The following is a 24,391-nucleotide window of genomic DNA, read 5'->3' on the forward strand; positions in this document are numbered from 1 at the left end:
GCTGATTTTTCAAAGCGTCACAGATTTGGCCAAACGGTTTGACAATTCGATACTACAGATTTTACCAATTGAAGTGTAATTATATGCGCGCATGACAATATTATCGTTCATTCTTTTGTTTTCTGGCCAACCTTGAGGCCTTGCAAGTTGCACATGCTGCATGTAGATTGGTTTTTGTTTGAGGTCAAAGATAGTCGTACCGCATCCTCATCATACCACAGCGTACCCAGACATCTGGTTCTTGTTGTTTGCATTGTTTATATTTTATTATTATTATGTTTTTGTTGAACAATAAAATTCAACGAACATAACTGTTGTGTTGCTGTTGGTTCAAACGTAATGTAGATGTCATAAGAAACGCTACAAGGACACTATCATTATTTGACCTCTCTGCCAACGTACACTCTCTTCATATTACAGACAGGACATAATTTTAACAATTTAGAACCCTAGATGGCAATTTACTATTCGGAACATTAGCGTGTTTCATGTGTTTTGGATAAAATTTGTAAATACAGCATCACGCGCGCGTATCATCAACAGTAAGCTGCTGAAGAGAGAAAGTTTGACAAATTTGTCTTTTTGCGCGTCTATGTTTATCGGGATTTCTGAAAATTATGTTAAGTGCCCGTAGAAATATAAAGGGAGGGCACTGGTACTTTTCAAATACTGAATTATAAGTGAATACATGCTTTAAAAAGATATATGTATATTATAGCGCGCTATTTTAAAATATTAGTTGATTTTTTCCCTTACCATTTCTAAAAATTTGGTTTATGTTTCCCTATGATGCCCCAAGAAATGAAGAAATGACGTCCCCAAACCATGATGGCGATTCTCCGTCAAATCGCACCAGTCCTCCCCTGTTAAATCTATCCATGCTCTAACGTAGCACATCAATCAATCAATCGCGAAGACCAGTTAGGCCTATATATTTCTTGGCCCGACCAACGCGGCCATCGGTCTGAAAACGATGAGCCCACGGTCCGGATAGGGAAATCTAGAATTCAAATGATACATTGGAAATTTTACTTAGGAATGGTTCTGAACAGGAAATTTCGTGGTAGAAATTTCAAAAGGGAATTTCAAGTGCATATTTAAGAAATTGATAAGGCCTACTGTACATCACGAAAACAAAAAAGTACTTTTTCTTTCGTATCATCCTTTCCTTCTATGGATGGCCGCACAGGCGGAGAAGACATTTATCGTCTCCCTGGAGCGAAATAGATGAAAGTTATAAATATTATTAATAAAATCAGATTATACAAATAGTTATGAATATTATAAATAAAATCGAATGGGTATTGTACTACATGTATCTTTAAATTTGACACGCCGTAAAGGGCTCTTTCAAGTATGATCCATAGGCGTTCACTGACTTTTCCACATACTACGTTAACCTTGATCAAATATCTTTTACATTAATAATATTCATATTTCATAACTATTTTTATATTTTGATTAGACGATAAATGTCTTCTCCTCCATCTGTGGTGGCTGTGACCGTGACTTTGACCCCTCCCCTCCAAGGACCCCTCCCGGACCACCCTTCTCTGCCTACCGATCTTTAGAGTTTCGAAAGGGCGGCAAACTTTCCAACTAACCTTTGACCTCTGCAACCACGGGTCGTCCATAGTCAGTCACACGTCGTCTGCAGCTGCTTGTTCTTGTAGTTGAAAAACCTACAATTTGAACGGCAAGTTTTGGTTCAGCATGGATCCAGAACTCCAAGAAAAGTTTCATAAGGTCTGTACCGATGTAATATACTCTTGTGTTGAATTTGATTGTTCACGACCGTTGAAAATTGTCAAAACAACTGGAACCAACACACAACAGGGGAAACATTGGAACAAATGCGGTCCGCAATATATTATGAAGCTCGCATTTTATGAAAATGTCGGTTTATATTACCATTGAATAGATATAGGGTGCAGGATAGGCTGACCGGCTGCCGTACAAATTTTCGCTATGAAAGCCTTGCTGCGCAAGTTTCAAATACCTCCAAATCGCCATACCCTCTGTTTGACCCCACAAGTCTTCAGTCTCAGCATATTCCGACACGAGAATATAGGCCACAGTCGCCTGCCGCCTAAATAACTTATATAGATAAACGGCGGATAGCCCCTGTGACGTGTTCACCGTGTACCTAACCATCGGCGACTATGAACACGGAATCGCATACAGGACTTTGTATTCTTGACAATGACAGTTACACCTCCAAACACAGTCCAACAGTGATTTTAGGCACAGCATGGACGTTCCAGCTTCCACTTAGCAACCGCCTGTGGTGTTGGGCATACAGGGATCCATTGGATGATCAGAGTCCCTCGGAGGGACTGTGATTGGATGGAGCCAAGTGAGGACGAGTTGGACTGTGCAACAACTATTAAGCATGGTTCATGATAGCTGCAGTACAGTAGCTCGAGGTTTTGCCTGGGTATTTGGGTCGGACGGCAAAACCATACCCAGGCAAAACCTCGAGCTACTGTACTGCAGCTTGGTTCATGAATGTCCCCACCACCCTTTCATACCTAGGTACATTGTTTACAAAAAGAAATTGGCCTGACTAATCCAGGGATGTATATAGCCACATAAAGAGAATGTATGTTGCAATTTACTTTTGCCTCAATAAGGTAATGCACTTGTATGCACACATCGAACTTCATTGGGAGATATTCACAATGTAATACAAAAATCAACAGTTCCAGAAAGGTCACAGGGTCAAATGTCCGTTGCTGCAGGAAAAAGGCTGCAAACTCAAGCTCAAGTTACAGTTCAATAATCTGAATTGCACTTTTTCATTGACTATGTTTGCATGATAATAGAACAGTTTACCTGGAGTGACCTTTCATAGAAATCTATGGCAATGTGCATAAGTGTAGATTTGTGTATGTTAACCATACACTCTTTGTCCTTTCTGTACATGCTCTAGTAAGGTGATAGTTAAAGAGGCACTCCCACTTGGTAACATTTTTAAAACACATGTTTTTAATGCCAACGGTCGATATTTGACGTGGCGACTGCGCGCGGATCGCGAGATATCGATAAAAATATGTCCTCAAAAAAGTAAAATTTTGAATTCCGGTGGCCCACCTGAATTCAGCTTCTGAACATCGAACGTTCGGCACTGGGCCCATTGTCAACTGAGCTATGGAGTACGAGTCTACCCTGACGCTGCTGTACGCCACAGTACCACTTGCGTCTGTGATCAGTCATGCCCGGTGGGAGAAAGCTGAGTCATACTGACTTGGCGAATAAACGAATAACAATTTTTGCTGATTCCACCAGAATTCGCATAGGTGACTAGCACGGTTACATGCTGTTGATACATAGCGGCTACCGCGTGGTATGCATAGACGCATACCACGCGGCGGCCGCTATGTATCGAGCCACATGTAACCGTGTGGCAGACGACAAAATGTAGTCATCAGAGGGGGCTAATATTTTACACCTAAAAACTGATATTTATGTGGTATTGGTTAAAAATATAATACAGCTGATTGAGAATAATGAAAACGACAAAAACTAATGAGAAGTTTTAAATAACTTACCTGAGGTAAAGGCATAATGCTGTATGTAAAGTCTTCGCAGTGGGGGGTAAATAAATTGCGTTGTTCGAACTAATTATGGACTCCCTAGAATATCGTCAATCAGCACAACAACAAACCTTCGGGGATTTCGAGTCATAATCAGAAACGATCGTAAAACTTCGGGATGTGAAAAATACGCTCGGGAAATGACATGTTTTTATCAATATCTTGTGATCCGTGCGCAGTCGCCACGTGAAATATCGACCGTTGGCATTAAAAACATGTGTTTTAAAAATGTTACCAAGTGGGAGTGCCACTTTAAGCAATAAAGCACACCCAGCGACAGAATACCACGAGATTTTGACCAGTTCACGACATATATGCACGAGCGATAGCGAGTGCATATATGAAGTGAACTGGTCAAAATCGAGTGGTATACCGTCGCTGGGTGTGATTTATTGCTATTATATCATAACAGTATATTGAAATTCTGGCGTGGAACCTCAAAAACGGATTTTTACTCAAACTGAGAGCTAGCGCGCATGCTTGCCGTGGTATATCGCCAATATACCATGGTTCTTTTCGCATCTTGACCAATCAGATCGCTGTATTTGTGCCATCAATATACTGGTATGATATAATTAAGCAATAAAGCACACCCAGCGATGGTATACCACGAGATTTTGACCAGTTCACGACATATATGCACGAGCGATAGCGAGTGCATATATGAAGTGAACCGGTCAAAATCGAGTGGTATACCATCGCTGGGTGTGATTTATTGCTATTATATCATAACAGTATATTGAAATTCTGCCGTGAAACGTCATAAACGGATTTTTGCTCAAGCTGAGAGCTAGTGCGCATGCCAGCCGTGGTAAATCGCCAATATACCACGGTTCTTTTCGCGTCTTGACCAATCAGATCGCTGTATTTGGGCCATCAATATACTGGTATGATATAATATGATTTATATAATGCACATGCTGTTATTATTATTAGAATGTACAATTACTAAAATGTCTGGTAATGTACAGTGGCATTAATTCCTACTGAATGCCATGCATGGACTATAGACAGCACCAGAAAAGAAAAAAATGCATTATACAGTGACAGTGGTAGCGCCCTTCAAAATTCTGGAACATGTTGCTCTATTAGTTTACAGCATCTTAAAAATAAGAAATGTATATGGATACACAGATTGTCAAAACTACAGGTTGTTTATATCTGTCTGTTTTTGCAAGCTAATTGAAATTATTGTACAATTCTGGAGTATTGAAATCTAAGGAATTGGTTACTAGGGGAATGTATGATATCTTGAAAATAGAAATTTTTACTTGTTGGTAGGGAGGGAAGAACATGATAAGTGGACTGATATTATGAAATTTATTGCGATTTGAACGGACTACATTTTGTTCATACAAAAGCTGAAAAAAAGGAATTTCAAAAATTCATCCTTACCAGTGTTTTTCAAGGTGCTGTGACTCCTCTGCTGAAATTTGTGCCAGTAATCAAACTTTAATGATTTGTAGATTTTAAGGTAGTGGCCATCAAAAACCCCAGAAATCACATTTATTTACACAAAATATATCAATTAGTTGAGTTTCAGTTTGAAAATCATCCAAAAATGAATATCAATGGAGAAATATTCTTTGACCGATAAAAATAGTGCACTGTCTGACAAGAAAGAGAGAAGAAAGCTATGTAAACAGTGCAAATTTTTATTTTCAAGAATTATATTTAATAAATATTGCCTGAACTCACAACCACATCGGTACTGTGGTATACTTTTAACATTTCTCTTCAAGCATTATATTTAAATTAATAAAATGTGAGATTACACTTCATATATCAGAGGCACACCAGGCTCAAGACCTATAATTAATTTCACAGTTGTGTTGAGCTAAATTTTCCTACTTTAAAATGTTTAGCAGGACAAATCCTGTTGAATGTTATCTGACCAATGTCAGTTTGAGTACTAATGAAATTGAAGCCCATTGAAAATGAATTTTGATCTGCTAATGAAAAGAGCGCCCCCAGTGGTATTGTTTGAGAAATCCATATGAATGGTGAATGGTTGAAGGTTTCATTGAGAAAAGTCTGAGCAAAAGTTGAAGTCTTTCACTTTCAACACACATTCCTAAGAATGCTACATAATTGACTTTGGCATATGAGGCCTAATTTGTTGAATTTTGAATTTGTTGAAATAAATTAAGTGAATCAAATACTATATGTAACTCTGTCAACATCTCATTTCAGTTTCAGAAATGGTTTATTGCATTCAGAGATCCAAGGGACATTTATCAAAACCATACTTCCTTTCTAATAGGAGAATTGGCATTCTATTTCTTTGCTATTCTGACATTCCGACATGGTGAGTTACAGTGATATATTGTGAGCAAATAAATAAGCAAAACTGAACAAGTCTTAGCTGTGATATTGTAGCAGTACTGTGGCATCTATCGAACGCACTTGGGTCAAAGGTCATGCATTGCCACAGAACCACTGCGAGCCACCCAATAGAATTTTTTTGGTAGTTTACTATGACACCATTGGTGTTGCTGATTAAGCTTGCAAAATAATGAAATATATTAGACTTTGAATAAATAAATTTGTATCATCTTTATCATTGACTATCTAACACTCATTCTCTACCCCTACAAACTACCTCGACGATAAGAACACGTATTTTTAACCACTTTCTTATGACCTGTTGATGGTTTCTGTGATGTTTGCCTGCTTTGGCGTACAATGCACTGAATATGTATGAGATCAAAAGTTCAAATTCAAGTAGAAACTGTCGACAGCTCAAAACAGTTGAAAATACATGTTTTTATTTCCTAGTTAGTAAGCAGGAGTAGAGGATGAGTCGTAGATAGTCAATAATAAATTGGGTACAAGTTTATTTATCCAAAGACGAATATATTTCAGTATTTTGCGAGTTAAATCAGCGACACCGATCGGTGTCGTAGTAAATTACCAAAAAAGTCTATGGGGTGGCTCGCAGCAGTTCTGTGGCGATGACCCTTGACCTGAGTGTGATCAATAGACGCAGAACTGCTGCGAATCACAGCTAAACAAGTCTCTGCTCATGGTAAACTATTTTGCAAATCAACATAATCCTAGGTGGTTCAGTTGTGTCACAAGGCAATTGAGAACCCCCTAGGAAGGTCATTATTTTCATTATGCAAATTTGGCCCAGTATTATTCATGTAGGCCAATAAATTTTGAAGAAACTTGGTGGAATAATTTTACTGAAATATTCTCTGGAGTCATCATCTGTCAAGAATTTGCATCTTTTCCAGGTGATGACATTTTTGCATTCCAGTAAGATCATTCAGATGAAAAACAATTTCCATTACACATTTTCTTCCATGATTTAGTAATATATAATTTCTCTCACAGCTTGGAGACATGGAGGTCGTTTCCTGTATCTGTGGTTTGCTACTATTGCTCATGGTCTTACAACAGAATGCGTCAGTTACTTTGTGCCAGATATTGATAATTTCTGGCATGCACAAGGAATGATTATGTTACTGGGAAAAAGGCTTCCAATGTATGTGGTCATAGTCTGTAAGTATTCCCACTTTCTACATCTACTAACTTGTCAGGGCCATAACTGGCAACTTTGTTGAATGTTTTAAGATTTGTCCAAGAACACAAGGGTGGCCCACTCCTCAAGATTCCCAGGTGGACAACCTGGTATTCAACTCAGCTTAGTACTGTGATATGAAACTGTGAATAGAAATGGCAACCAGTGTTAGTTAAACTGTGTATCAGAATTCTTATAGAATAATTGTTGTTGTTATTCACGATTGATAAATTGTTACATCATCACAATATCAAAACATAACTAACTTTTCAATATTGGAATAATTTAAAACCTATGTAAAGACACTATAATGCCTGAAGCTCTTTATTATATACTATTCTGAACTTTTATATATTTTAGAATTTAGAGGAATGGAATGCGTGGATGTATGTTGCTTACTACCATTTGTTGATAGTTTCATATCAGTACTTGAATGACAGGAACAGTGACTTATCAATACATTGCAGTACAATAACTGTGCTTATTTCCAAAATCAAACAATATTGCAAAAGAATATTTGTTTAGCTTGCTATTGTTTGGCTTGAAATCATAACTTGGTAAAACTCTGGACCAAAAGAATGTTTAGTATGTGCAGTCATCCTTTCTAGCACCACCAATTTTTGGAGAGTAGATGTAATTTGTTGGAGTTGAAACCATCTCAGCGGGCAAATATTTCATGCTTTCTGAAGAACAGACCTATCCATTGACTTTAAATAACAAGGTTCAGTCAACTACCAGTGGTGAACTTACTATGCAACCTTCTTCAAAATAACCTTAGATTTATTATCATACTATCAGAACCACTTGGATACTGACAGACTGTCCTTGCCCTTGGTTTTTCAGATCCAGTGTTTATATACACTGCTGCCGTGTCAGTCTACCGTCTCCGCTTGCCATTTTGGGCTGAACCATTTGCCAATGGCCTTGCAGTTGTTATATTTGGTGAGTGGTAAGCACTGTGGTTAAACACTAAATTCAGAAGCCTGCAAGTTTTTACTGCTGATGATATCACAGAGTAATGTTACTATATGATAATGTGATGTGTGTAAACTACAGAAATCAGGATATTTACATTCAGCAAAAGCCTGTTTGGATTGGTGAGAGATTTTACCCCGGGGTGAGAAATTGAGGCTTTGCAACATTTATGATGTTCTTCAGACGGTAATGTAAGCAAAAAATGTCTTCCAAAATATGAGCATAACATCATAAAGTATTCCTTTAAATTATACCCAGATACTGGTATTTCTCATGCGGTTATTCTTGAAAACTCCGGTATTTTCATCGGGAGTGCCAAATAACTATTTGGAAGCACGTAGACATGATAAAAGAAAGCTCAGTGAGTTACTATCATAATATTTGGACTGTTTTGGTATGATAATACGTCATACCGCTGTATTTATTTAATGACAGATATTCCGTTTGACATCATGGGTATCAAGTCACTGTGGTGGAGCTGGCATGACACTGATCCTAATATTTATGACAGACACTATTGGGTTCCATGGACTAGCTACTTCTTTCACATGTCCTTTGCTTCCAGTCTCAATATGCTGATCCATGGATCAAGGAAACTGATAACAGGAAGTGAACATCGGACAGAATCCACAGGGTAAGGATCATTTCCCCATTGTCATGTGTATTCGGTTCACTCTTTGGGAAGAACATTGTCAGCCATTCAATCAGCCAAATACGAAAACTCATAGCCAGTTTTAGCATTCAATAGTTAATTCGTTGAAAATGGCAAACTTCATTGTAATCCAAGACACACAGAAATGTGAAGGTATGTATTATGTTGTTGAGAAACGTCCTTAAGCCCATGAAAATACACAAAATCAACTACAAAATATTTTTACTTGACAGTAGGTTGTGTCTTATTTCGGATTTGGCTTTTCCAGCTGAAAAAAAATTACTCAGTACTGAAACTGTGTTTGTTATGGTAGAGTGCATGATAGAAGTAACATAGTGTCTGATGAAAAAGTCTCTTGAGTATGTAAGTAAAAACTGGTACAGCGCCATCAGTTGTAATATATAGGGTATTGATATTGCTGTTGTTTGTCAGTCTGATCGCAAAATGAACTTAATAGTTGCCATTTTGAATTTTTTGTCACTATTGGCAAACTAGCAGTCAGATGGAGGAATCCACAGTGTAGACAATATAATAATTAAGAAAGAGTGTTGGGCCATACGAATTTCGTAAAGTATCTACTTTCTTTACACCTATTCTATATATTGTCATGATGAATAATGACATCTTGCTTGTTTAATACACTTTGACATATATTTTACCATCAAATTCTGTTAAGGCAGCAGTTGCTTTGTGACTATTCTGTATTTGAGAAATTCTAGACTTGTGTATTATTGTGTATTGGTTATAAAGTCGAGCAATATGATATCAGGCTAATAGACCAAGGGACATTCTAGCTGTATGTCTGTTTGGTATTTGTCAATCTGTTTGATGTAACTATTTTCAGTGGTTTAGTAAGAATATAGAAAGGATGATCAGTGAAATATTGGTAGATTTAAAAAGATTTTTCATTAATATGTAAATTTATATTGTTCTTCTTTTTTTATTATCAGTTTCTTCAAAGAGATGCTGTGTGTTATAATTACTGGTTTATTTAGTTTTCCACTTGGTGCAGTACAGTTTATTATTTTATACCACTCACTCCATGATAATCTTCATATTCACACTGAAGTATGTGTTCTGCTATTGGTGGCAGTCTATGTGATGATTGTTTGGAGTGCTGATCGAAATCCATCAGAAAATGCCAGGAAAGGCCGTGGTAAGTTAATATGTCTATTGTCTTTTTCAAAGTATATCAGTAAATCTATTGTCTTGTCCATGATAGAGGGACTGTATCTTGTCCAAAGTAAAGTTTATGTGTCTAATTGTCTGTGGTGTAAGTCTGGTATAAAGAAGAAGCAAGGAGAATTGTCCTGTGCAAAGTACATGTAAGTCAGTTGGAGTACAAATTTAGAGTATTGAATGAGAACACACATTGAAATGCACAGACATGAAATGCTCAGACCTGCAGTATATCAGGTGTAAGCGCCCTGTAATGTACACAAGATTTTATAGTCTTGATAGAGTGACCATAAGATCATTGGCATAAATAGAGGTTTTCTGTCAGAAACTAGAAACACCGGTAGACGTCAGCTATAGTAATCTGCTCTATCTTTTGGTACAATTGACAGTATATACGGTACATATCGACTGGCCATGTTAAGAGTTGACCCAAAACATTCTGTTTCACTTGTCTCTGTCATAGACCACACCACCATCTTCTTAAAGGCACTGTTCTTGATCCCTGGGATCACCTTTGTTCTAGTCTGGGAGGTGTGATAGCCTTTTGTTTTCCATTGAATTTGTAATCTGGTGGGTAAATTTTCTGATGAGACAATCTGGTGCCATCACAGGCCTTTAAATGTGTGCATGTGTAGACGATGCTGTTAAACTTACCCAATTAAACGTTCTGCCAAACTGTAAACCGGTCAACAGTTCTGCAAAGTGTTTAACCAGTCACTAACTGGTCGTTAGCATGTATAAGGACCAAAATGATGCACAGCAAATGACTCTTAATGAATCGCAACACAGGGTTTGTATGAGGTGTTTTACAATTGTATTTTGTAGTTCACTCTACCAACATGTTAGCCATTATACTGACAACTCAAGTCATGCCAAATTGCCAACATTATGAATAAACATATCTACTTTGTGCCTTGACAGTAAGGTCGCTGGATCTTAGGTTTTTAAATTTTTTTATTTCAGGGAAAAGGAATTGGTTAGATGAAATAGGAGTTGTTATGACTTTACATTTCATTATCTATATTTTACTTGCTGTCTATTCCAAGCCTGAAAATATTAGAGCTGTGGGACTCCATGAACCGACTGGTGACTGTAATGCAACATCACCTGTGATCACAGCAATGGGACAGGTATGTTTCACAAACCACAAATAGAACAAAAATATAATATTGATTGTTGATCACCGTCAAGCAATTGTCGTCTTTGATGTTATTTTGCAATTCTGTTTCTGAAAGGAAGGATGGTGATGTTGTAAGTGATAAGTATCTAGGAACTGAGGGCATATTTTGACAAGATGTTAGTGACTATAATTATTACCGTACTATTATTGGCTGTATTTTTTCATGATATTTACACTATTATTATTTTTGTTTTTAATGTCAAGTACAGTTTCTTGTTCTACTACCCAAAACAGGTTGATATACCGGTACAAAGTATTCAACTTGTCAACTCAGCCTGTACATGTGTAAACTGCATTGTTATTGTTGACAGGTGAATTCTGCTCAAAATTAGAATTCACATGTAAACAATATTAGTGCATTTTACAAGTACAGACCGTGTGTTGACAAGCTAAATAGTGGCTTTTCAACATGCTCTTTGGAGAAGAACATGAATTTGTTCAGATATACAAAAATCAAAATACTAAAAAAAGTCCTAAAAGGTTACAGCTGTAATACTGGCCCTTTAAATGTCCCTGAATTTTCTATTTTACGGCCAATGTGCAAATTCCCATGTGTAGGTCCTGTGATATACACTGCATTCTTTTTACAAATTAAAGCCTCTTAAAAGGACATGTAATATTAGTACATGTACATGCTAAATAGTTCATGGGATAATCTCTGACTCTGCAATTTTCTCTGATTTAGTATAGTCAAACTGATTTAGAATGGAAAATTGACTGACAGCACTCCATGGCTTGATCTTGACAGGTTTTATCCAAAAAGACGTATCTATGTACCACAGATTACGATGAAGGTTACTTTGACTGGCATTGTTTAAAGAACGGTAAACCACCAAAGGTGAGAATAGTTAATACTGTTTTTCAGTTTAAATTGTTAAATTGTGGCATGACCTCAGGCTCAGTAGACAAATTTAGTCTTCCAACATCGGAGAGTGCCTATAGATCCCTTGTAAAACTCTTTCAACACTCCATAAGACTATTTTACCCCTACATTACTTTAAACCTGAAAATTGAAAATAACGGCAATTCCCCACAAGTCCTGCCGGCCATCGCTCAATATTAGTTTGATTTCACCTGCATGGTGCTCATTATCAGTAGTTTTTCCATCATTTCAATGACTTTTAAAATGTCAATTCGCCAAGATTGTCTTTGATGCTGCAAATCAATATCATAATGGCTGCCAATACCAGTTAATTCAATAATCTACCAAAGCTATTTAGAAGATGACTCCACCAGCCTTATTATACATGTGATGCTACTTGTAGATTTGTCTATCTCTGTTTTAACCCATTCACCACCATGGTTTGGTCCAAGCCTATTGTTATCAATAGTGAATTTTGACTTGTTTACATAGAATTGGGGGGGGGGGGGTGGACCATGCATCAGTATGCTTTCTAATTTAAATTGGTCGGCCTACAGTTCACTCAAAAAACGTTCTCTGTGATACAAGAATTTAACCATGTTGCGGGTACTGATGTTGGGCCAACTCAAAGAAATTTCAAGAATTTTTCCATTGGGTCATAGTATTTATAGAGGACACATTGTGCATTGTATGTCCAGACTAATAAACAGATGATTTGTTGAGTTTTTTTCATTAGAATATCACAGTATAGGCTGTGAGAAATGCTAATGTTAATGGCAACAGTAAACACACTGTTGATGTGTACTCATATTCATCAAATGCTTTACAAGTTCAATAAATAGACTTTCTGTTTTTTTCAGGATGGACTGGAATGGTATACGATTTGTGGCACACCATTTCCAAACCATGCAGAGTACACAATAGTTGTCTCTGCATTCTCACTGCTTGGATTGTTCATTTACTGGCAGATGTTGGCAAAATCCGGCAAGGATTTCTACCCTTCCCATTCACATCACAATGCTAAGAAGCTCAAGAAAAACTGAAATCAAGTTATTTTTACAGAAATGCTCAAAAAATTTTCTGAAGTAGTGTTTCTGTATTTCTAAAATTTGTGTCATGTAATATGAAGTGGCATTGTCCTTAGGTAATTTTTGAAAGGTCAGTATCTGTAGTTTTTATTAATAATGGTTTCATGGTTTGGTTTTTAATGTCATCTACAAATTCATGTTCTATTTCCCAAAGCATGTTGTCAACTCTACCTGTATGTGTGTAAACTGTGTTGTTATTGTGGATAAGTGAATTCTGGTCTGGAATAGAATTCAAACGTAAACAATAACAGTGTATTTAACATGTATAGACATTGTGTTGAAAAGCTAAATAGTTTATGTTTCAATATGCTTCGGGGAGTAGAACGAGAATTCACAAATGATACACAAAGTAAAACTACGGAAGAAATCATTAAAAGTTACAGCCATTGGTCCTTTCAACTTAAAAAATTAAAACTAATGGTTAATATTTGATCCTGCAATTATATTAGAAAGTAGAGGCGACAAGGGATGGTTTTCTCAGTACAACCTTAGACCTGACATTACACATCTATTTCCCATATTAAGTGGACAAACTCTGAAGATTGTCAATGTTTTCGTTGATACAGATCTAGATCTAGGGAAGCAACAAGAAGCAAGGCATATGTCACTACACTGCTTTATACTATGTACTCACTTATCGTGACAAATGAAATCTCTCTGGCTCCAAATGAAACCCCTAGCTCATTTTTCACGGGTGTACTGGCTCCAAATGTTTGATCTTCAGAATTTAAAATTCACTGTGCTATCAAATTGCAAACTTCTGTCCAAAACTTGATTGATTTTTTTTATCAATTTTGCATATACCCTGCATCATTGCAAAGTCAAATATTGACAGTTATGAAAATAATGTTTTACCCATTCATCCCAAATTCTCTGTAAACAAGTCCACAATCAGGATCCAATTGAAAACAATGGGTCTGTATCAGCACAATAATTGAAAAGTCACACCAATGAATTTGTTTACAAGTTGACCAAATGGTAGAGTGTTTGGTTGAAAGAATTTAATTATCTAGACTTGGAACAAGTCTGTGAATAAAACTATTTTGTGAATGCAATGTTGTAGTGTTATATCTAGCTGCAACTTACCTATGATGTTCACCCTACACACACAGATGCCACACTTTCATACAACTCTATGAAGACAGCGTATTATTGTATTGGGGTCTTATTGGTCAAAGCTTTTCATATAAAATGTAACAGTGATACGTAATGACTTACTGAAATCATTTTCTTTTACAAAAACCATCAGCTTGACCCAAGTCTTTACCATATCCTTTAGCTACTGACATGTTGATTTGTAATGGTGTCTACATGCAATGACTGTTTAACACTTATCCTGCCACGCCTATCACTTGGCTATCTGCAAGTCAGTGAAAAGCACTATTGAACCAAAACACATGAATTGCATATTTTTACCTAATTGGCAAGGTATATTATGGCTGATATAGTCCGTAAAATATCACGTTTAAAATGTTTTCAAATATTTATGAAGTATTTGTCAAAGTGCGACATATCAGATTCATCATGCTGACCTGGTTTTAAAGGTATACAGTCACCTGTAATCTAAATATGCCCATATATCGTCAATGGGGCGTTCCTTGGTATTCAAAATGCCCATGTGGGGGCGCTGTTTTTAAAAAGCGGCCACCCGCTTAAAATCTGTGATTGGTTAGATTTTCTCTTTCCATGGTAACTGTGGCAAAATTGGAACAGGTGAGAGTATACCTTTAACTACTTTTCTCTTCCTCTGTCAATGTGATAACCAGCTTGACATGGTGGTGACATACGGACGTGGCAGAATAAGGAATAATAATGATTTTTACAAGTGGCATGATTAAGATACTGACTTTTAATGAAATTGTTATACAGCTAAATGTTATATCAGATTATGTCATGCCAAACATATCAATAAGGTAGTTGAAATTGGATGTTGTTGCCAACATAAAAATTAGATAATTTTAAGTTTTGACAAATATTTAGATGGGATTGCCCAGTTTCAAGGAGATACTCTTTTGATCATGGTTGAGTAATTGACATAAATGCATCACTACTGAAACCATCAAGTAATTGAAGTTGCCGACATTCGTCAAAATCAAATTCAAAGATCAGGGTGCTTATGTTTTTAGAGCTTGGTGCTTTTTAACGGTTTATTTCATATTAGCAATTTCTTTCAGTGAAATTGCTGACAAATTCACCATGTTCGGTGATTGACAAACATGCCGTTGTTCATGCAGGTTTACTGCCATCATATACATACTGACAAAATTCATCAATAGCATGTTCAGTGATTGACAGACATCTCACCATTGTTTCGTTTACAAACGTGTAATCCATACTCTGGGTTTTTGTCTGGCAAGTCTACATTGTAACAGTTATCAGAAACCTTCAGCTGAACTGAGACTGTCTATTAAATGTCAACATTCTTCTCAGCAATGCTCACATACTATGAGCAATATAGTGTATGTGTGATTTAAGGCCTACTTTGAAGTAGTGTTTTGTTATGGAAGCTGCCAGTACTCAACTCGCTGGAAGTCACTGATATTTGTTGCGATTTGTAGTAAACTTTCATCTATCTCAAGTACATGTACATTTTTTGTCCCGGCTATGTGAACGGCAAACTGCGATAAAGTCTGTTGTGGGTATAAGAGTGCAACATTTGGAGAAATGTACCTTACACACAAACATTTGCATGTCTTGTCACCAGGCAGTGGTTTGGAAAGAGTTGACAGGTGATGTCAACCTCCATGTGTAGCATGGTTGTAAGCATTTGTTTGACACTGAAAATTGTGTGATCTTTTTTAGACTTATTACAGTAATAACACCTCCAAATATCTTGAAATATTATTACACTTGTAGTATTTGAAAGCTTATGATGAAACTACAGTATATGTATGTTACTTATTTCTGACAACTGAAATATTTGGCCAAATTTGTCACATTTCTTATGTATAAATGTACCATACTGCCAGCCATGGTCATTCCTATATAGGCTGTGTAAGCCATGCAGTGTATCTGATGTACAAATTACTATGTAGGCCATACCATGTATCTGATGAGAAATTCTGCAATAAAATATTCCTTTTCAGTCCTTGCAGGATACAAAAGTGATGATGAAAGAATAAGTGTGTTTTGATAATTTGCTGTGATTCATGAATGGTAACATGCATTATCTAAAAAGGGCATGTGAAATCAGGTTCTTTGCAATTTTTGATGAGTAAACTCAAATGATGAAATATCTTTCATGGGTTATCATTGTATGAAATGTATAACTTTGGTGAATACTGTGAATTTTATCCGGATGATAATACGAATAAATATTTTTTGAGGTCTTATATTCTATACATGAACTCTTTCATATAACTTTAAATATTATATTTTGCAATGTTCTCTGCCATGTCAGAGCACCCATCATGCAATGTTCTCTGCCATGTCAGAGTACCCATCGTGCAATGTTCTCTGCCATGTCAGAGCACCCATCATGCAATGTTCTCTGCAATGTCAGAGCACCTGGTATCATGCAATGTTCTCTGCCATGTCAGAGTACCCATCATGCAACATTCTCTGCTATGTCAGAGCACCTGGCATCATGCAATGTTCTCTGCCATGTCAGAGTACCCATCATGCAACATTCTCTGCTATGTCAGAGCAATTGGCATCATGCAATGTTCTCTGCCATGTCAGAGCATCCATCATGCAATGTTCTCTGCCATGTCAGAACGCCCATCATGCAACGTTCTCTGGCATGTTGAGTACCCATCATGCAATGGTCTCTGCCATGTCAGAGCACCCATCATGCAATGTTCTTTTCTGTGTCATAGTACCCATCATGCAGTTCTGTCATTTTGAAGTACCCATCATGCAATATTCTCTACCTATCATGCAATGTTTCTTCCTGCTTGATAGTACCCATCATGCAATTCTCTGCCATTTCCAAGCAGCCATCATGCAACATTCTGTCATGTCAGGGCACCCATCATGCAATGTCCCTTGTCACATCACATAATACTGCAAATTACCAACAATCTTTTTTCATTTGTATCACTGAAGGTTGCTTGTCCGATAACTTTTCACTATTGACAATAATGAGAAACATCAAATCAATAATTACATAAAGTAAAAGTGTTGTTAGATTTCACGGTAAAAGTTAGAACAATTACCAATCAATATTGGGTTCTTATATAGCGCACATATCCACAAGTACATGTGCTCAAGGCGCTTTACAATTATTATTACCCCTGGTCACTGGACCTAATATGATACCACTCAACTCCCTGGGCAGCAAACAACAGCTCACATGTGCAGCCAATAAGCGCAGCAGAGCTAAACGCACACATAACAACCTCTGTCCTACCAGGTACCCATCACTCCTGGGTGGGGAGAAGCAATGAGGAACAAAGTGCCATGCTCAAGGACACAACACCTCAGCCATGCCGGGGCTCGAACTTACCATCCTTTGATCGTGAGTCCGCTGCTCATGCCACTGGCCAAACACACAGTCACAATCTGTAGGTACTGCAAACACCATACTTTTGAAATCAAGGCTAAACTGGGGAGGTTATTCTCTTGTAGTCAAGTTTTAGATTCACTTAGTGGAAAATTTTACAAAATTGCCATGTACAGATCATAGAGAATTATGAGTAACATCACATTATTGTACATGACAGACTTCCCTGAAGTATCTCCCACAGTGCAAACCAGACTGAAGCATTGGATATCTCCAGTACTGCATGTTGAAAACAATCATGCAGTGTTTTCCATCATGTCAAAACAAGATGTTACTTCTGACTACAATGGCAGGTTGCTAAATTTTGCCTTGTGTGTGAAACATTGTCTTCTACCTACAAAATCAGATGAACTTTTTTAGCTCACGTGTGTCACACTCGTGGGCTTATGGTTTAACGATGTCTGTGTGTGTGTGTGTCTGTCTGTCTACACGATATCTCAAGAACGGCTGGACAAATTTCAACCAAATTTGGTACATAGCGTCAGATTTTGGTGGTCGTGGTATGCATATTTATGAAGTTATATCAGTTTAATTTTTCTGTTACATGGTTGTCAATGGGACGCATGATGACCATAGTGCTATATACCAAGATTTACTGCACTTAATATGATGAAACTTGCCATATAAATTGTATTGTATTACCATGCCCTGCACGTCGCATTTGGATTGGTCAAGCTGAACCACGTGACTGACACAAATACACAGTAATGGTTTGGTTACATGCCGGTGAATATGAATAAGAAGATTAACAGCTCAAAGTATCGTAACTTTACAGCTGAAACATAAAATCATAATCAATCACAAAATAAAATGGAGCACTTGTGGCAGGTATGTAAGCGGTCTGAAATCACCAAGTGCGCCGGCAATCTGCGCCGGCGCATTTCAAACTGCGCCCCCATTTTGCGCCGGTATATTGCGCCGCCCAAACTGCGCCCTTAGGCCTACTCTGCGCCAAAACACTTCCGATGTCACAACATCGAGTAGTCGCACTTGCGTAGCAGGATGCTTTGGCAGTGCAGACTGTAGATATTAATATCCGTGCCCTAAAAAATGCAGCTCGAAAAATGATATGACATGTTTTCACGGAGTCTCGGAGGTACGAGACCATGTTATGTTTGTATGGGACGGATTACACTCACTTGGCGGTATCGTGGCTTGGCCTCAGCAGCAGTCAAAATTTGTGAATTTTGCATCTCCATGAAGGCCAGGGACTTGATACCCGGGATCAAGTTAATGTTTATGTCTGTGTAAATTACGGTCACGATTAGTGTGCACAGCAGGTTGTACACAGGCCAATGTGTTGACATGCAAACAACAGATATACGACACTGAATATAACGGCAAGACCAGTATACATGTACAGAGAAACAACGTTTCATGAAGCCCACAGTTCTTGTAGCAATAATAGGTGTACTTCAACAGAAATGACAAAGGTACAGTCAATCCACGACGCCGCTGCAACTGGCGTTATTACGTTCCGAATTCGGCTTACCCGGGGCTCTGGCTGCAACTGTACAATTATTGCAGCTAAACGATAGCGTAGATGTCGTGCCATTGCCAAGATACTCTGCTGTTTCCGATCGTTTTGTCTACAGAACTACTAAAACTCTCTCAATTCGACAAGAAAAAATAATTACGGTTTGAAATCGGTGCATTAATTTATATTTATAAAATAATAAAATGTGACATCACCGATCATAAGAAACGTGGTGTTGAAGAACATATATTTTTTGAACAGAAGACTACGGCGTCCATTTTCTGTAAGTATACATGTAATCTAACTTTAGCAAACTTGCAAGTCAAACATCCGAAGAGTAACGTCAATAATTTTGGTTTTGTTCTACTCATGTTATAAAATAAGTCAAATTTCGGGAAAGTATCTGTACATTTTCGATATCTGTGCAGCGCAAATGTGTAAACCGACCCTGCATTTATCCATCCTAAAGACCATGATCAGTTCGCGACTGCAGAAACCCCCTCCCCCCCTCTCTCTCTCTCTCTCTCTCTCTCTCTCTCTCTCTCTTCTCTCTCTCTCCTCTCTCTCTCTCCTCTCTCCCCAAAGTTTAGCCATTTGATGTTTTATTTGCCGACATTTATTTAATGGTTCACGATCACCGCTCAATGTTGATGTCGATTTTGATTTACGAAGTTTCTTCGTGACTAGAGACATGTCACGCCCGGCCTGGAGCTAGTTTTCACTATAAAAACATTCTGTGTAAACGTTTTTGCTTCCGAATGGAGGTGACAGGTGACTTCGTGTGTAAAATATTGAATGGCAATATGAATTTCACCTATAGAAAGTCTATGACTTTCAAACTAGTCGCACAAACAACAATAAACATGGCGGAGCAACGATACCGACATATTTATTTTCCTCGACCTCTGATGAGAGCGACTCGCTGAAATTTTCCAACCTGGTATTGGTAAGTATTTGGCTTTGCCCCGTGTGCTGGGTTATGTACACGTAAACTAATTATACAAAAGTTGTATTCACTGTAAATCAATAAGCCTTTCGAACACGAAAGATATTCGGATATCTGAACCTCAACATCGGTTACGCAGCTCGAAAGTTATCCTCCGAAACAGGACAGGAACATTGGTCAAAGCCGGATTTTGTATGGTATATAGATATGGAAACACGCAGCTCTTTGTTAGAAAGCATGCAATGCATGATGCTCCCTAGCTTGGTCCTTGGATTGTTGCTTTCCGTCTCGCCCCTACACACCATCAATTGTCTAACAATCACAGGATTTAGTCACATGTGTCTTCAAATTTTGATACATTAATTCTACCGATCATCAAGCACGAAACACATCAAAAAACAATGGTCGCGGCTACGGGTTCAAGGACGTTCACGGGAGAAACACCACGGATTTGTCGCAGAAGTGTTATGGAGAATATGGGCGATCAGCGTATGGTCGCACATCGAATCGACGCCAAGATAAAAATATGATGTCCGAAAAGTTTAGTTTTGTTTTATGCAACTGAGTCATCGCCTTTGTTATCGCCTAAACATCCTCGGTTTTGTTTTCGGGCAGACTGCAACATGAATATCTTCCCAATGCATAGAGTACGGCCGTTCACGCAATCATAGACCCATGTGCTTTGGCAAACGGGCCAATTTTTTTGTACGTTGGTTAGAAACTAATGACAATATATAGGTGAAGATGTTACATCTGTCAAAGAGTATTGAAGATTAAATTACTTTCATCGATCGACAAAGAAGAGAAAGAATGAGTCAATGAATATCGAATCATAGACGGGAGAATCGAGGGTTTATGATCAATTGGGAACAAAAATATTTCGATTAATTGACTAACACAACCAAAAAGGAATTTTATTCAACTTTGAAAAAAGTCACCACCTTTCGTTGGCATAGGATTCCATGGCAATGGACCAACACATGATGTCGTTTAGGTCCTTAACAAATCTTCTAAAACGGCACGATGATAGTAACTAAAATGAATGAACGATTAAAAGCCCGTATTTAAATGACACGATATCAGTTGTCGTTTCAATTTTTTTCCTTTCTGTTAGAAACTCCACGATGATGTTTTGGAAATCAAACGGGAAATGCCATATTCTCGGTGCTCCGATTGATCCATCCATTGAGGTAAATTTCACTGCCATGATCCGCCCATGGATGTAAAAAAATAGATGATCCGCCTCAGTAAATATCTGAAGTTTCTACAGGAAACCTCTCGTCCGTTCACGGATCTTTTTTCGTCTTTCATTTTAGTTTCAAGTTGTTTATAGGGTAAGGAAGCTAGAAATCCATCAAAACATCGCTCCAGGGTCTATGATCAAAAGCATGAGCGTGTTTTGTCATCAGCTGTCAGCAGGTCGTTTTCCAAACCGCGACAGGGACTCGGAAACCCGCCATAGTGTCACAGGACGCTAGACCTAGATTGTATGTAATTATATGCTATCGTTTGGTCCGTTTCAAGTTAATTGACTCTGAATAACCTAATCACGGTCGTGACTCCCGTTTTTGACATAACTATATAAATACCCATCGGGATTGAGTGTTCATGGCGTCCCCTTTAACTTTGACCAGCACTTTGAATCAGTCTGTGAATCGTACGTCCCAGCCCGATCAATCTCTCGCTGATTTTTAAAACCTGGTAAATAAAGTTCTTCGTAGTCAGATATAATATTCTATTCTTCATTATGTAAAGATGAATGTCTCATTCATATTTTTATTTAGACGAATATATCAACTTCTTGGTGTTTGGAAATAAGAGTGTTGCAATAATTTTCCATCGGGGACTCCAATGATGAATTCACTCAGCTGTTCGCTCATGATACACAGCACTGTACTTCCATGGAGATCGTATCGCTGTTTCAGCAATGACTTTGATCGTAAGTTTTCATTCGACCAAAGTGATGAAATAAATGCTGACAAGCACTAACTATGTACAGTCCGAGTTCACTTCACATTCTCACTATCGCTCGCACTTTCAAAGTGAGCACGTACACTTCAAGCCCTCACATTCGCTCTCGTAACTTTAGCCTCGCACTTGTCGATTTCTCCGGTACCCTTTATACCTTACGTCAGGAAGTCAGTCGTAAGGACGGTCGCATTTGCTGTTTGCACGTTAAATGAGAGTCTCAGACCCGGTCTCAAATTCACTCGCAAATGTACATCACAAAGCGAAATGGGAGTCTCAAGTTCAGTCGCAAACGTGATCGCACTTTGACTCTTCTATGAACTGAGAGTCTCAGAATCAGTCGCATTCCTTATCATTTGGGGTCGTCATGAATGGAAGTAGCAATTATTGGACGATTCAAAGGTCGCAGAATTAGAGCAAGAATTACGGTCCACGAGGTTCCGATCAAACAAGGGAATGAGTATGGGACACTGAGACAGCTAGGACCTCTCGCCATATACTGAGTATAGAGTAACCCTACGAAACTTATAATGGCAGAGATATTTGGCCATCGAAATAGTTTGAGAGTAAAATTTAGCGTCTTTTTTAACTTTGAAAGTATTTACCGACAAGGTTCGGGTAGAAATTACAAACAGATTCAAAGGTCGATTTACGATGCAAATGACACTCGACTGGCTCGGAGTTACCTTCCCTCTCGGGTGATGTTATTACATTACTTCACATACGTGTCGGAAAAAATTACTCCCATCCTCCGCATTTTAGTGACACGTTTCACCATATTTCCCACGAAAAACATGAATATTTCTTTGAAATCGCCTGACTAAACCAAAATAGACTATTAATACCGTGCTTGACATTTAAACTTCGCAATGGCGCAGAGTAAGGGCGCAGTTTGGGCGGCGCAATATACCGGCGCAAAATGGGGGCGCAGTTTGAAATGCGCCGGCGCAGTTTGCAGGCGCACTTTGGGCCATGTTGAGATACTTTTTTTCCTGAAAACATCCCCAGACTTGCCAAATTTTTACAGCGGAGTGACAGTGCGTCGCGTAGTGCTCAGTTCGGGGGCCAATGTATCATTCGCTATGGAAATTTTTTGCAAATTCTGAAGGTTTTCTTGGGTTCGTTGATAATATTATGGAATGACAGACTCCGTCTGGACCATTAACGTTTATTTATGGGCGCGGACTCGAGGAAAGCCAAAATTGGCTTTCCTCTCGCCCTTGCCCATTAATAAACGTTAATGGTCAGCGCATTGCCCATTATTTCTATAATATGCAAGAAATGATGATATTTGGAGCATCGTGCCAATTAATATTGAAATTGGTGATACAATTCTGTAAATTGGTTCACCAATTTTGATAAAACGTGCAGGTATTGAAGTGACAGACATTTGATGGTGCTGTGAAACATTCAGCAGAGCCATGTTAATTACCAGCTGGCAGTGTTGATGGTATAATCTGAACCTGTGAAGGAAAGGACTGCTGAGTACTGAATGCTGGATTTTTCATGCCTTTGTCACCCCAGTCCTGTGTTGAAAGAGGCTAGTGATAGCGCCACCGCTGTGTGGAGTGTGAATATGTTAGTAAAACGATAGTTTGACCATGTCGGCCGTTTGAGGGCCCTGTAAATACCATGTATGGAGTGTGACTGGACAGAGACTTTGAATATTAACTGGAATAACTATAAAAAGTCCTTGTTCCAGATTTTAAATTCAGACAAAATTGTCAGCAATGTAGTAAATGACCTAAACTGGAAGATATATCATATAGGTTTAGTCACAGAAAGTTTGGCAAAAATTTTCAAAGTTAGTGATGGGAAATGCCACATCTGTGGGGACGAAGAGACCATTGAACATGCAATTTTTGATTGGAGATATGCAAACAAACTATGGGATATTGTTCTTAACAAAAGAGCATGGAATACATGAAGACACTGACTTGAAAAAAAAAATGGCAATAACTGGAGCAGACATTGATGATTCAATCTCAGAAATAATACATTGTATTACTTCTTATGTTAAATACACTATCTGGAATATATGGAACTCTGAGGTTTTTGATAAGATAAAAGTTACAATCAATGCATTAATTCATCAGTCTCTAATTACCATATCCTGTAATTAATCATAAAAATTAATGAAACTTGCTACTTATACTTACATTCTATGATTAAGACTAGTTGAACTAAATGACAGCCCTGACTCACTACTACACACGTGAGCATGTTCAGTTCATATCTAATCTTTGTGCCTGTATTAAATTTGTTTCTGCTGCTTGTAGAGACTTACAGCAAGAGTCATGGCATTGGTTCTAACAATGCACCAAATTTGCCATTCACATTAGTGTAATTTCTGAAAACCTAATCAAAAATTCCGGACAAATATTTATTTTTTTAATACTCATGATGGAACTGTGATATTGTTGGTAATCAGCCATATT

General features: G+C 37.9%; 1 protein-coding gene across 1 annotated transcript; it reads left to right on the forward strand.

Moving 5' to 3' along the window:
- The first annotated feature begins 1,603 nt into the window (after positions 1 to 1,603).
- LOC139123144 (uncharacterized) lies at positions 1,604 to 16,397 on the forward strand. The gene is made up of 9 exons (XM_070689171.1): positions 1,604 to 1,746; positions 5,790 to 5,904; positions 6,936 to 7,103; positions 7,966 to 8,064; positions 8,533 to 8,731; positions 9,700 to 9,905; positions 10,892 to 11,058; positions 11,857 to 11,946; positions 12,831 to 16,397. Exons 1-9 carry the CDS (start codon positions 1,714 to 1,716, stop codon positions 13,011 to 13,013), a joined length of 1,260 nt encoding a protein of 419 aa, XP_070545272.1. The 5' UTR covers positions 1,604 to 1,713; the 3' UTR covers positions 13,014 to 16,397.
- The last annotated feature ends 7,994 nt before the right edge of the window (positions 16,398 to 24,391 follow it).

The sequence above is a fragment of the Ptychodera flava genome, chromosome 22 (assembly GCF_041260155.1).
Source record: "Ptychodera flava strain L36383 chromosome 22, AS_Pfla_20210202, whole genome shotgun sequence".
Lineage (NCBI taxonomy): Eukaryota > Metazoa > Hemichordata > Enteropneusta > Ptychoderidae > Ptychodera > Ptychodera flava.

Coding starts and splice junctions, on each gene's coding strand:
- LOC139123144 (XM_070689171.1), top strand. CDS start 1,714: ATGGATCCAGAACTCCAAGAAAAGTTTCATAAG. Junction 9,906..10,891: donor AAATGCCAGGAAAGGCCGTG/GTAAGTTAATAT, acceptor TTTTTATTTCAG/GGAAAAGGAATTGGTTAGAT. Junction 11,947..12,830: donor AGAACGGTAAACCACCAAAG/GTGAGAATAGTT, acceptor TGTTTTTTTCAG/GATGGACTGGAATGGTATAC.